Below are 13788 nucleotides of genomic sequence, written 5' to 3' on the forward strand. Positions count from 1 at the left end.
TCCCATTTCTTCATGACCCCGTGTGCCCCTGGCATTTCCTACTGCCTGATTATATTGCCTAACAACATTTCTGGCCTCTCACCTCTGAGAACTTGTCACAGAAGTGGCCGATGTGCCATTTGGATCCCTAGACAAAATATTACACCTGTGTTGATGTATACACAGTGCAATAATCTGACTAAAATCAGATACATAGCTGTCATAGAGAAACAAGTATAAGAAATGGCCTTTAGTTTTATTCACAGAGGACCACACTTACTAAGCTCACCCTCTGATTTTGTCACAAAAATTAAATTAGTATATTTTTTTGATTTTTTTTGTTTTGTAAATGAAGTAATACCTATGTTTGTACAAACGTGAAGACAGAGATCACACAAAATGTGTTAGCTGCAGTCTTGTAGCCGATGCACTTAGCATGTGACATTGAAGCACAGTGGTTAGCATTGTTACCCCAAAGTCCTACTGGTAAATTAATTTAAAAGACTGACAAAATGAACTATAGTGTGTGAGTCCATGTTCTAGGGAAATGCAAGTTCCACCGGTGCAGTAACTAATGTGAATGATTACAATATTCTCTGTAAAACACTAGGTAATGTGTAAGTGCTATATGGATAATGGTTAATAAATAAATTATCTACAATCAGTAGAAGATGTATTTTTTGGACTTTGAATCTCAGGTCTCATTGATGCCATTTGGCTAAATGAATGAAGGGGCTGAATATTGTCCATATTTGAAAATTTTTTAATCCCCACCACTGCTTGAGTGAATAATGTTATGCATGGACATGGTTCTTAGATGTGGTAGCACAAATACTGGGAATGCTGAAATCTGCAGCAAACACAGCAGCATCACTGGCATGGGAGCATTTGTGTTCTGGAGAGATCACCCTTATTATCTGTGAGAACTTTTGCTACACTAAAGCTGGGTACACATTACGATACGTGTACTCAGCGATCCGACTGACGACCACCCCTGCCCACGGGCTGACATATCGGGCAGGCCAGTATACATTAGATGATCCGGTGCCCGACTGCATGATGTGTCAGCCCTTGCCGCATCCCGCTGCATGGGGTTGTCCGTCGCATCGACAGATTGAGCTGCATGTAGTGAATACGTAGACATCCCGAGAAACCTGGGCTCTCTCTCCCTCGTGCTAATAGGAAATACATATTTTCTCATGACATTCAAAGATGTTTGTAGTGCAATCATTTTTTCATGGAAGTCTCACATGTTTCTTAAAGATAAGTGCTAGTCAAGTGTTGTGTAATCTTACTTCTCAAGTAAGATTACACAAATTGCACAGATATTTGCATTGGTCTATGTTGTTGTATTCGTCTTTTTTTTGTTTGTTAATTTAAAACAATACAATTTAAGTTAACCCATGTTAAAAAAGCTAGTAACAACTATCACAAATATTTAACTTATGCAAACTTCCCTTTTCCTAGAAGTTCTTTCTTGTGTTCCAAGCAGCCAATAAAATGCTGCCAGATAGAGACGTATTGTACTTCATGCCCTGACGTCACCTCGGTAACAATGAAATATGCAGTGAAGTGACTACGAGAAAATAATCTTTGCATAATTTTCCTTGCAGTTACCACTACGCTGTGGGGGCAGAATATACCATATGACAGATATTAAGATATAATTGTCCTTTAATGTATTTTTTACAACTTTGGTAGTTGTCACTCACCAACAATAATATGGTGGCATAGATGGCAGGGGCACTGCTTCTTGAAGACATGGTCATGGAAACTATGAGTAAGGACCGGCTGTAGCAAAGACAGGGGTTTGTGATTTGGGTGAGGGGACTGGTCAGCTTGTAGAGGAGGCTCAGTTGGGACAGGTGGGGGAGAAGGAGGTGGAGGTGGCACAGGTGGGCTAAGGAGGACATCAGAAGGAATCTTTGCTTCATTGTTCGGCTTCTGGAAGAAATTCTCAACACTTTTACTTCGTAGAATGGTCTTTAAAGAGATAGAACGTCGAAAGCGCTGCAGCTGAAGAAGAAAGGGAAAATTTCTATGAGATTAGAGTGCGCCAAGCAAAAGGAAAAATGTGGAGTGACAGGAAAAACAGAGGAGAGAAGAATGCTATTTCGCTGAAGAGAGACTAGGAACTCATTGCACAATTCACTTTCTTCATACTGGTATTGTGAGACAATGTGACATTGCATTTCAGCCTCTCAGGGGGTCACAGAGCACTCAGGACAAGCAAATGTTCAGATGGGAAGTGACAGGCCCCGAGGACTGGTGACATGCTACAGAGTGGGTATAGGGAGGATGACCAATTCCCTGGGCAAAGTGGTGATACAAAAATCACCGTTATTAGACAGCAATGAAAGGGATGAGAAAAGAAAAGTTGGTGAACAAACAAAAGAATCTGAAAATAGAGCAGATTGGGGAATAAAGAAAAATATTAGGTCACAGCGGGGAGCAGGAAGGAGAGGGACAACAGAGGAATACAGGAGGGCCAGCATGAGAGACACTACAGAAATATGTGATGAAGTCAATGATACATGTAAGAGGAAGACTACAGAATCATACAGTTCTTCATAAAGCATTATCTAAACCAAAATTATGATCTAACTGTTAAAAATGGGCAAAATGTAGTACTTGTTTAAGATAAGTCGGTAAAAATCACTGAGAGTTATTTACAAATATTGCTGAAATAGGCTAAAAACATGGCAACCGATCAGTAATTAGCTATTATCAGTATACTGCAAGTTAGTCAGTGGAGCTTATGAAGTGCACTGGTTGTGCAGAGCTAAATACTTTGGACCTCATTCAGACCCGGCCGCAAGCGCTGAGCGCTCGCAACCGGGTTGATGTTTAGGCCCTGCGCACGCGCAGCGGCGCACTGCGCGTGCACAAGCTCTGGAGCAAGAGAAATTCTCTCGCTCCGGAGCTCACTACAAAAGGGGCGGCTGTCGATGGTGATCGACAGCTTGACCCATTTTGTAGGCGTGGCGGGGTGGTGGTTTTACAAACGGAGGACGTTCCTTAAGGAACGCCTGCTGTTTTGTAGGTGGCCGTACTGACATCAGCAGTGATGTCAGCGGGGAGCTTCCTGCTCGATCAGAGCAGGAAGCTCCCTGGGGCTTGCGGTTGCCGAGACCCAACCTTAGGGTCTTGTCGCAAGCCCCGATGGTCGCGATGGTCTTGACCATCGCGACCATCAACCTGGTCGTTCGCTAAAGCTGTGGGTGGTAACCCACAGCTTAGCTAGCGACCAGGACGCCGCACTTGAAAAAGCAAGCGGCCGTCCTCATTCAGAGCGAGCGCTCGCTTCTTGCGACCGCCTCTGAATGAGGGCCTTTATCTTTGCACTGTTGCACATATTAATGCTTATGCCTATTCTACACTCTTAGGAGATACCTCCACAAAATATATATATTCCTGGGCTAGCAGAGAGGTGTACAAAATCTAGCACGCTGACAAAAGTGTAAACATCACATCAAAGTCCAACATCTTATCCATTTTTTCGCCTCCACCAACACTAGGTGCTCTGATGCACCTACTGTGCACTTAGCAAAGAACTCTTCTACTTCCCCAAATTCTTTCATTTGGCACTACAAGTTTCTGCTCATGGGTAAACTCTGCCATCTTGCCAGTGGCACACTACCATGCCTGCAGTGAGTGCTGCCACTATGGGATCCAGAGGTGAGGGACAGCCCTGTTCTCTTCTTTTGAGCATGTGTGAGGCTAGTAAATTGGGCTTCTCTGCATATGTACCGGTGCCATGCAGCTCACAATAGCTGACCAATAGCCTTGAGAGGGTGGCTCAGCATCTCTGGACACTACCCCAAATTTTGCTTTGGGGCCCAGCAATGCCGTATTCTACCCCTGTATTTGGTTTTGTACCCCTGTATTTGGTTCTGCATTAGCAAAAACTACTAGGTACACTATGGAAAATAAGAAATACAACACCGCCATAGACTAGTATTCGCTGCAACTTGCCTGTTTTGCACTTGACAATGAGGCCCTCTGGCTGCACATTGTGAAATAAGCTCAATGTATTCAGCTGAGAAGTGGAAGTGGAAATAGAGACAGAATTGTACACCCATTAAAAATTGCACGGATTTTACATGTCCGCTGATATAGGAGGCCATCTGTCTGGCCATGTCGCAGCTCTTTTGTTTGCCAAGAATAACTCCTTATCAGGATACCACTCACCTTTAATTCTGGGTCCATGCCAATCATGACCGCAGACAGAGTGGTCATTTATAGGTATGGAGGGAAAGCTAATCAGGCTTTTATGCAGACACAGGTAGTACGGGTAGACGTAGAAGAAGATGATTTATATTGGCTGGTTGTACTTATACCACAATTTCCTAAAACTGTTTTAGCTAAATATTTTTTCAGGGACATTAATGGAAAATACAGTGCAAAACACTTTGATAGAATCTTGGATAAACATAGCCAATTTGTGGCTCTTTTGGGAACTACAAATCTCAGAAGCACTAGATGCTTGCAGAGATTGCTTGGACTTGTAGTTCCACAACAGTAGGCGAGCCACAATTTGCCTTAATGTAATAATACAATAGCACTTTGGCAGAGGTATAAGGAAAGAAGGTCATTATAAGAATGGTCAGTACAAACATTTTGGCTATTAATTAACAGACCAGGCACTGGGTGGGTAAGAGTCATGGCGTGAACAGCGTATGTTTTTCCTCCTGAGTGCCTTATTACCTTCCATCCCTGTGAGTATGACAGAGCGTGGGCTCTGTCTGTGTAATTACATGTCACAGTGCGCGGTAATTAGCATTTTTGCAATGGTCCTCATGCACAACGTGCAATTACTTTGACACAGCCCTGTAAAGTATTGCTCAGCCTTGACTCAGCTCTCCGGTGGTGAGGTAAGTCATATGTCACTACCAGAGGTTATTTTAAATTTTCTACAGTGAATTGTAGCACCTTTGTTTTCAGTTTCTCTACAATGTTCTGCATGGCCATATAAATCCAGCATGGAAGTGGTTAAAATGAGTTATTTTCCTTGTATACCTTACATCAGGCTTGGACGACCTATATCTCTCTAGCTGTTCTGGAATTACAATACCAAGCATGTTCTGTTAGAAATATACATGCTGGGACATTGTTCAACAGCAGCAGCAGAGCCCAAAGTTGTCCCCCTATGCTTTAAATACAACATCTCTACCAAATTTGGCAATTTCCTTTTTTTTTTTTTTTTTTTTTTTTTTACAGCCACGATGTTCTTGATAACAGATTAATATTCTTCTATCAATTTAGTCTGGTGCATCCCTTTCCGATATGTGACTGTTTATGCATATGCAACCATTTCATTCAAGTGATACATACAAGCAGCATTTTCTACAATGCATGTAACCATTTGTTTGCCATAATGCCCAAAATAGCCTATTTTGCAGCTGAAGTTAATTGCCAATAAACAGTAAATTTAGATTAATGGGAATTAAGGCCCCCATATATCAGGCGACCGTTTCACCGATTTCCCGGTCCGAAAGGAACCGCCGATCCGCCGGTTGCAAATGCTGATCGTCGGCCATCAATGATCGCCGATCCGTCTGGGAAACAGTGAATTTCTTCATGTTCAAAATCCCCGATTTGCTGATTGCAATCATATTTTGGTTGGAATTTGCAAATCAGGGAAATCCAATATGTTGAAATTCACAGATGCACTAACCCCGATGTCTACAAATCAGGGAATTGGCCCAATCCATTGCTTATATATGAGGACCTTAAAGCTGCTCTTCCCACAAAATACATATTTATGCGCAGCAGTTTGTATTAATGGATTAAACTCACACAGACAGATTTATAAAAGTATTCTTTGTTTAAAAAAATAAATAAAACACAACTAAAATGTTAACCAAGAAAGCAATACAATGCTTAAATGATGTACAAAAAAACGAAAATGTTGCAAACTTGTCTTAACAGGTGACAACTTTACAGGACTGCTTTATCGTCAGACTTTACTCCAAAGACCAGTTGTGTATGCATGGTATAATAATATTTGATCATTTTGTAGACCTGGCCGCCAGAGTCAGCAGAGGGCAGGTCTACAAAGTCAAGCTGGGCAAGTCGGGTGACGTGAAAAGTGCTGATGCACAGTGCTTAAAATCAAGCATTGGTGTTCAGTCTGTCCTGTTGCGATACCCGTCATAGCATGCCTCCACTGGTTCTTGATTAATCTTGCATTAAAGTAGCGGTGGATGAGCCATGATGATGAGATCATTGTGCTCTCTGCAATCCAGGAGAATTGCAGCTTTCTTGGGAGTTTATAATGACTATCAAATCTAGGAGCATGCCGGACATACTCAGAAGAGTTGGACTGTTTGTTAGTAGTATATGTTGTAAGTATGGTATTCCATGCCAATCATGTTGGAACTTAACACTTGTTCCAGGGAACAGGTTAGAGATAAGAAAGAAAAATAAATACAGTAGTAGAGTAAGTAAATGTTTTAAAACAAAGTAAAACTCTTTCTCTTTTGAGGAAGGGGGACACGTGCAACAGGTTATGTTCCACCCTCCCCTATATCCCTCCTCCGCTGCTCCAGAGACTCAGCATTTCTGGTAGGTAGGTCATGTCCTCTTACAGCATAGGAGAAAGATATATAGTGGTAAATCTAAAATAAAATCTCTCTTTCTGTTTCTGCAGTAGAGGGACACAGATGCCATAATGTCCTGAAGCCAACCCATACTGGAAGGGTGGAATGATATATTTACATTGTAGCATGTGAGACGATCAAGCTATTCTGCAGACCTGATTTACTAAGGCTATATGACGTACTTCCCTGGGTAGACCGACTGCCCTGGTACAGAGAAAAACTGTACCCCATCACAGAAAAGGTTTCATAATTTCAATATTATTCCAGCAGGAGATCAACTGAGGAGGCATTAGGGATCGCAGGGGACAGCTGATGATGGGCCTTAAAGAAAGCACTCTACAGAACAAGTTGAAGAACCCCATAGTGAAACTGGAGAAAGGAAGGACAGCTTAATGTGAACTGCTCTTCTACTCTTTGAGAAGAAGTGAAAGAAAACTGATAGAGAAGAAACCTGCACCTTGAGCTCAGGGCTTGTCCTTTTTCCAGGCACCTCCTTATACAAGATGAAGGACTATCTCCAGAACCTGTGTAATGGAAGTTAGTAGGTTTCTGCATTTGCAGCATAATCTCAGTCACTAAATTAATCTCTGCAGAACAGCAACAAAATAGGATTTCCAGACAGCAACAAGCTGGCAGCAGGATCAAAATGGTGAATCATTTTGGATTGGTGTTTTGTAGCTCTGAGGCAGGGGCTCGAGGGAGTAAAAAGAATGTAGGACGTCATTGGAGGGTGAAATGTAGGACTGAGCATATTAAATCACTCAGGGCTTTCCAATATACTTGATATTTTTGGACAAGATATGTAAAAATGTGCTTGGAGCTGCTCACCCCCTCCAGCAGCCATCTGAAGCACCAGGAATAATCTTGCTTAATCTAGTCGGAGTGTAATACCATTGTAGCAGATGTTATGCATTTTCTGTGGTCTGTACACAAAAGGAGCTGGATGAGACTTACAGCCATATTTTTGCCCAGTTTTCTCTAGCCAAGGTCTCCCAGGTGTGTATGGGTGACTGATGCAATGAGAAGGGATCCAGGGACAGAGAGTTCAGAATATAGGGTCTGATTCTGAGTCTCATGTAATACATATACATCTGCATATACACACCGCAGACACATTATGATTGGCATGCAAATGCAATTCTCCAGCAATATTCTGAACTGTATGTAACTTTATGTATGCAACGCCCCAGCAGCAGTCATCAGACTTTTCACCTATGCTGTGCCGGGTGCTGGAGATACGGCATACACACTGCATAAAAAGTAGGGATGTGCAGGCTCGGATAGGTTCGAGTTTGCACGCCGAGTTCGGATTTTTCCCTCCAAAAAAACGGAACTCAGAAAGAGGCTAAACATCATCATTCCTGGACAAAAAAATCCGAACTCGGCGTGCAAACTCGAACCTATCCGAGCCTGCACATCCCTAATAAAAAGTACTCAGAAAGTGAGTAAAATACAGAAACGCTAATTTTCCATAGAGCAAGGAACGGCCAAGATCCCGGCGTTTTGCGCATGCGCAGTATGGAAAACACAGGGAAAATTGCCACCCCGGCCATTTTCCCTGTAGACTATGGGCACACTCTAGTGCCCAGAGTCTATCAGTGCGACACTGCGCTCAGTGCGCTGCCGGCCACCGGATTGAGAGGAGGGAGCACGGGATGGAGACTACACATCGGCCCCCTCCTCTCTTCAAATGCCCCTGATAGTAAGCCTCATCCTAACCCACTACTACGTGCTCTCTCCTCCCTGTCTACCCCATCTGTGTCACGCCTGTTTGTCTGCCCCTCCCCTTTAGAATGTAAGCTCACGAGCAGGGCCCTCTTCCCCCATGTACTTCTCCTTATACTTTCTTCTACTCCTTACTACCCACAACGGCATCTAAGACTTGATTGCTGACTTCCTGCTGCTTATTTTGAGTATTATGATAGCTAATGCAGCAATGTGTATAAACCTTGTCCTTGTCCTGCATTGTACTGTACTGTAGGTCACTCGTTTCTTGTTCACTTATTTATGTACTATGTAGGGCTCTGCAGAATACTTGTGGCGCCATATAAATAAAGGATAAAAATAATAATAATAATAATGTTGATGGGGACAGAGCCAGCTTGGTGCATTAAGGACGAGAAAAGAACGTACAACCAGTTAGCTATTGTCGCTGCAACGTCGAAACGTGTTAAGTTGGTACTTGCCCCAAGCCCTGCCGGAGTGGAATATTGGATGGACATGTAACTTTAGCCCATGGACTTGCTAACCACTGTGGCATAGAAAGATCTTGCTACACTACTGTGACAAGGTAGGAGAGCTGGGACTTTTAATTATTATTTTTTATAATGCATTTTTAAAGATGTTTTTTTTTCAGTCAGTGTATTATATTAAAGATTGTTTCCCATTGGGATGATGTGCTTGATCCTTTCATCCATTTATGTTGCAAGCACAATTGATTGCTGGAAAATTGATGTGGGAGAAGAAAACTTACTATAAGAAAGCTGTACAACACTGTATATCTTTTCCTTTGAAGTAAGGGCAATCACATAGGGGTGTGAAGAAGAGGGACCTATCCTGTTAGTGAAGGAGAATTATATACCTTTCCATTGGACTGTTGTGAAGCACATTGGGATCTCATGAACATTTTGAACATATTACACTATAACATTCTTTCTGTTGGTTTTTTATATATATGTTTGATGGTTAAAGAATCCGATTGATTCATCGATGTGAGCTGTGAGAGGCAGTGAACCAGTTTAATATCTATCCATTATTTTAGCAAAAATGTTTAAATCCACGTTTAAGAGGCTAATTGTCTGTATGCAGCATGCTTCCCCCATACCTGTTTTGGCACCCATATATTTCCAATGATAGGATGTGCAGAAAAATGATTGACTCTGGCACTGTGAGTCTTTGAAGCTCCTGTGTAGAGCCTTCTTCCAAATAAATCACCAGAAAGATTGCGCTGCAGGATGAGTAAATGTGGGGGAGGTACCGCAGTGGGCACTTGTGCACCAACCCAACCTTAAACCCATGATAGATACACTAATGAGGACTGAAGGATGCTTTAATAGATTTAATGGCTTGTTGGTTTTCCTCCAATATAATATCTTCATTAAAAAATCTCCTACAGTACTCTGGATAATTTAGGTATGGTCTTGGTTTGAAGGTTTAATTATCAATCTCCTCTATCTGAAATTAGGGACAGGATGAGGAACTAGATACATTATATAAGGATTTGTGATATCTTCGGAACGCTTTAAATTTTTTTAGGATGTCATAGATTGGAGAGGTATCAAGGTCTAGTCTGATCTCCCCATTCAGACCATGGGCCTTTTTCTTAGCCAACATTGTGTTGGCCTTACTACAGAAACGGTGCTGTTTTTTAGAGTGGAAGCCACTCTTTTATATTAATGGTGCGTAAGCAATTACCTGAGACTGGATTCTAAAGTACAGATTCTCCACTTCTAAAAACTCTCACTTTAGTAAATATACCCCTAAGTTGCGTAACTATGATGATGGGATGTTTATGTGTTTAATGGTGGAGTTGGGATACCAATAAGGATGATAGTATGTTTGTATGTAAAATTGTTTAATTGAGATATTGAGCCAGGTAACATTGATAATGGAATAGTTTGTGTATAAAGGTGTACTTGGCATGATGATTTGGGAAACTATGGCCCTCATTCAGAGCCGTTCGCTATTTGCGGTCGTTCGTTTAAAAACAAGGGGTGGCTATTCAAATGATCCGTACGCACATTGCAGTCTGTTCACACCTCTAAGTCTGAACGAGCGAGCAAAACATACGCTCGTTTATTTGTTAAAAACGCCCCCTGGCCGCTCGCACCATACGTCATGTCCGCTATTTATTAGATTAATCGAGTACATCGACCAGCGTATGAACTGCTCGCTATTCTTGTGGTTGGTGTTTGCTACCACAAATTTGCGAGCAGTTCTGGCTCTAAAATAACCCAGTGACGTGGTCAATGACGCTGCTGTTTTAAATATACACACCCATAAAACGCCCGTTTTGACCTTTAAGCACGCCTGCGTTCGGATCTCCACTCCCCATTTTCAAGCACCTTCCCCTGTTACCACCCACATACGCCTCATTCTGTCACTCAAAATAGCAGGCACTCGCTATATAGCGTACAAACGATTTTCGCCCGCACTGACTGGTTCGCGCATGCGTACTAAAAACCGTACGCATGCGCAGATGTGCAAACATCGCTCGGAACGAGCGTACTGCCGCTAACGAGCGGCTCTGAATGAGGGCCTATGATCGGTGAGCTATATGGATAATGAGTCGAGCACCAAGTATCCTGATGGAAACTTCGGAGGAAACTAGCCACTAGATGGTTGGTTTAGTCTTTCGTTCCTATACCCAGGTCAGACGATCGATTTGTACATCAGGACTGCTGCGGACCTCCAACAGAGTTTCCCCTGACTTTGCCCTGCCGATCCATAGTCCACCATCTTTAAGGTCCTATCAGTGCCAGTGAGATGGTGGTTACGGATGATGACTGGCTTTTTAAATGCATACTTTGGAGACTGGGGTGTATATTTACTAAAGTGAGAGTTTCTAGAAGTGATGTTCCCCATAGAAACCAATCAGATTCTAACTATTATCTTCTAGAAGGTGTTCGATAAATGGTAAGCAGAATCTGATTGGTTGCTATGGGCAACATTTCCACTTCTAAAAACCTGCACTTTAGTAAATATACCCCTGAGACGGGTAACGATGATGATTGGATGCTACTTATAATAATATTGATGGGATGTTGATGTTTATTTATTGAATTTAATGCATTCCTGATGGGTAATGATCTTGGTATATTAATTTAGGTAAGTACAGTTTGGAATGTGATATAGGTAACAAATGTTACCTTACAAAAGCGGCAGCTGTATAAATATAGCACTCCATCTCTTGTATTCTTGCTGTTATGCACAGGATGGGATATATGCACTATCTGGTAATAGTTATATTAAGGCAATATCCTTAGTTTTTTAGAATACACATTGAATACCTCGGCAGTCTCATTTCACCCACTTTATATAATCTTACAACAGCAACTTTCTCATGCACTATCTGGGACCGAGCATGAAGAGCATATTTGCTCAATACCAGGATTTGTCTCTCTGTGGAATAACCCAGACTTTTCCTTTCAAACTGCTTTCAAACTGCTTCTATCAGTTTACCAATTCTTTCAACACCTTCAAATCTGCACTTTGTTCTACGATATATACTTACACACAAGGGCGTCGGAACGGAACCGGAAGGGGGCGGCTCACCCTTCTCCCAAACCTCTGAAAGGAGCGGCGTGCAGCCAGGGACGGACTGGGACTGTGCTTTATTGCGATATGATGCACGCCCGTCGGCCCCTGCACCCCACAGAGGAGGAGGTGTAATGTGCAGTCTTTGGGGCCCATTTATCAAAGGGAAATTGAGGTAAATTCCCCAAAATCACCTGTTTTCAGGGGTTTACCTCAAATACTAAGTATCCCCCGTATGTATGAAGGAGGGACCACAGCAGGTATCTCCGATACCTGCTGCGGTGCCTCCATTGCCACTGGCAGCCGCCTCCCCCATAGGTTTCTATGGGGGATGCTGCCAAATCTATCAATATCGGGAATGCAAAGCATTCTCGATATTGGCACCAGCAGCTAATGCCATCTGAAGATAGCGTTAGCCGCTGTAGCCTATGGGGACTTACCGCATGTCAGCCGGCGGAGGGATCTCCCAGATCCCTCCATTGGCAATGGGGGCCGCTCATGTGCAGTCCGCGGGACTGCGCATGCGCAGCAGCCTCCACCCTTTCGGAGCCCGTCACCCTGCATGTGCCAGATCATACATTCGGCCGCTATGATCGCATTTTGCAATGTGTTCATGGGCGGTACTGCATGCCCTGATCACATTGTAAAATGCGATCATTAATAAATGGCCCCTGTAAGTTAAAATACCGCTGTGCAGCCTACTTCTATAAAGCACAGCCCCTGATGGTCCGCGCTGGCCACCCACCGCTCAGTCAGGTAAGAGAGAGAGAGGGAGGGGAGGGGAGAAGAAGGAAGGCCCCTGTTTGTGACTACTCCCCTCCTGTGGCCATGCTTCCAACATTCAAATTTGCTGGATGCAGGGATGTGCATAGACTGTTTCCCATTGATGGCAAGAAACTTTCAACAGGAAGCCATCTATGATTAACATCATCAGCTGTCATTATTTTGGTTGTTATATAGTTTTTGTTTTTTAAATAAATAAAATAAATAACCTTTCCATGCACAGATGGTAATAATGCTGGTGTGCAATATGTGCCAGATTAGTTATAATTGAATAGACCTCAGCTGTGTAAGGCAATAGGAGAGTTACTAATCACCACCACCACAGTGACTAGTAGCAGACAGCCAGTGGGTGTGAGTTCTCCGGCCTGCAGCAGCTGTCACCATCTCTCTGTGTATGTACTGACTGATTGTGGAGGCTCACGGCTGCCCAGATCACAGAACGCCTGACCGTTCAGGAAATCTGCTAGCTGAGCGCTGAAATCGGCTGGCTGCTGGAGCTGGGCATGCATGAGACTGTGAGCAACAACCCGAGCCTGGAGCTAGAGCAGCTGTGGGCCGAGAACGAGAAGCTGAGATACCGTATAGCACATCTGCGCTGCCTGGAGGAGGAGCAGGAGAGAGGATGCCGGGCAGTGGACAGTTAGCCCACCATAAAGAAAGTCCCTAGGAGGAGGAGATCACACAACAGCGGGAAAAATCTATACCGCCCCTACAGTATAGCATGAACTTCTGGTGACCCCTGTGCTCTGAGCCTGCACAGCCACAGGGGAAACCTTGTATGTCGGCCAGCAACAGGCCGAGCCCAACAAGGTGTTCCCTCCCTCATTGGTGGCCTGGGTGTTAAGCAGAAATCCCCTGGGGCAGTCCGTTATGGGGAAGGCCTGGTCAATGAAGAAGGAGAGACGATGAGAGCGGGTTGGGAAGAAGGATATGAGGAGGCTCCACTGAAGTGTGGGGGTCTGCTATCTAACTGCTGCAGGTGTAGGGAGAAGCGTGGGTTACCGTACCTACCACTCTGAATCGGACCGCGGAAGAGGTTGCAGCTGAGAGGACTTTGTAAAGACTAATGCCTAGATGGAGCGGAGCTTAGAGTGGCTGGGTGAAGAGGACTGTAAGTCACGGCACAGAAGAGTGACAGCTGCCGCTGCTGAGAGGACCCCCTGGAGCT

The 13788-nt window shown here is 43.6% G+C and overlaps 1 protein-coding gene across 1 annotated transcript in view; it reads right to left on the minus strand.

Annotated features, from left to right (window-relative positions):
- Window positions 1-13788, minus strand: part of STAC2 (SH3 and cysteine rich domain 2) — a 54295-nt gene that overhangs the window by 16585 nt on the left and 23922 nt on the right. Inside the window, exon 2 of the mRNA XM_088474612.1 lies at window positions 1692-1995. Coding sequence (XP_088330738.1) covers window positions 1692-1995 — 304 coding nt within the window. The remainder of the gene's footprint in view (window positions 1-1691; window positions 1996-13788) is intronic.

Source organism: Taudactylus pleione, unplaced genomic scaffold (genome assembly GCF_031769625.1).
Source record: "Taudactylus pleione unplaced genomic scaffold, aTauple2 ptg000155l, whole genome shotgun sequence".
Classification (NCBI taxonomy): domain Eukaryota; kingdom Metazoa; phylum Chordata; class Amphibia; order Anura; family Myobatrachidae; genus Taudactylus; species Taudactylus pleione.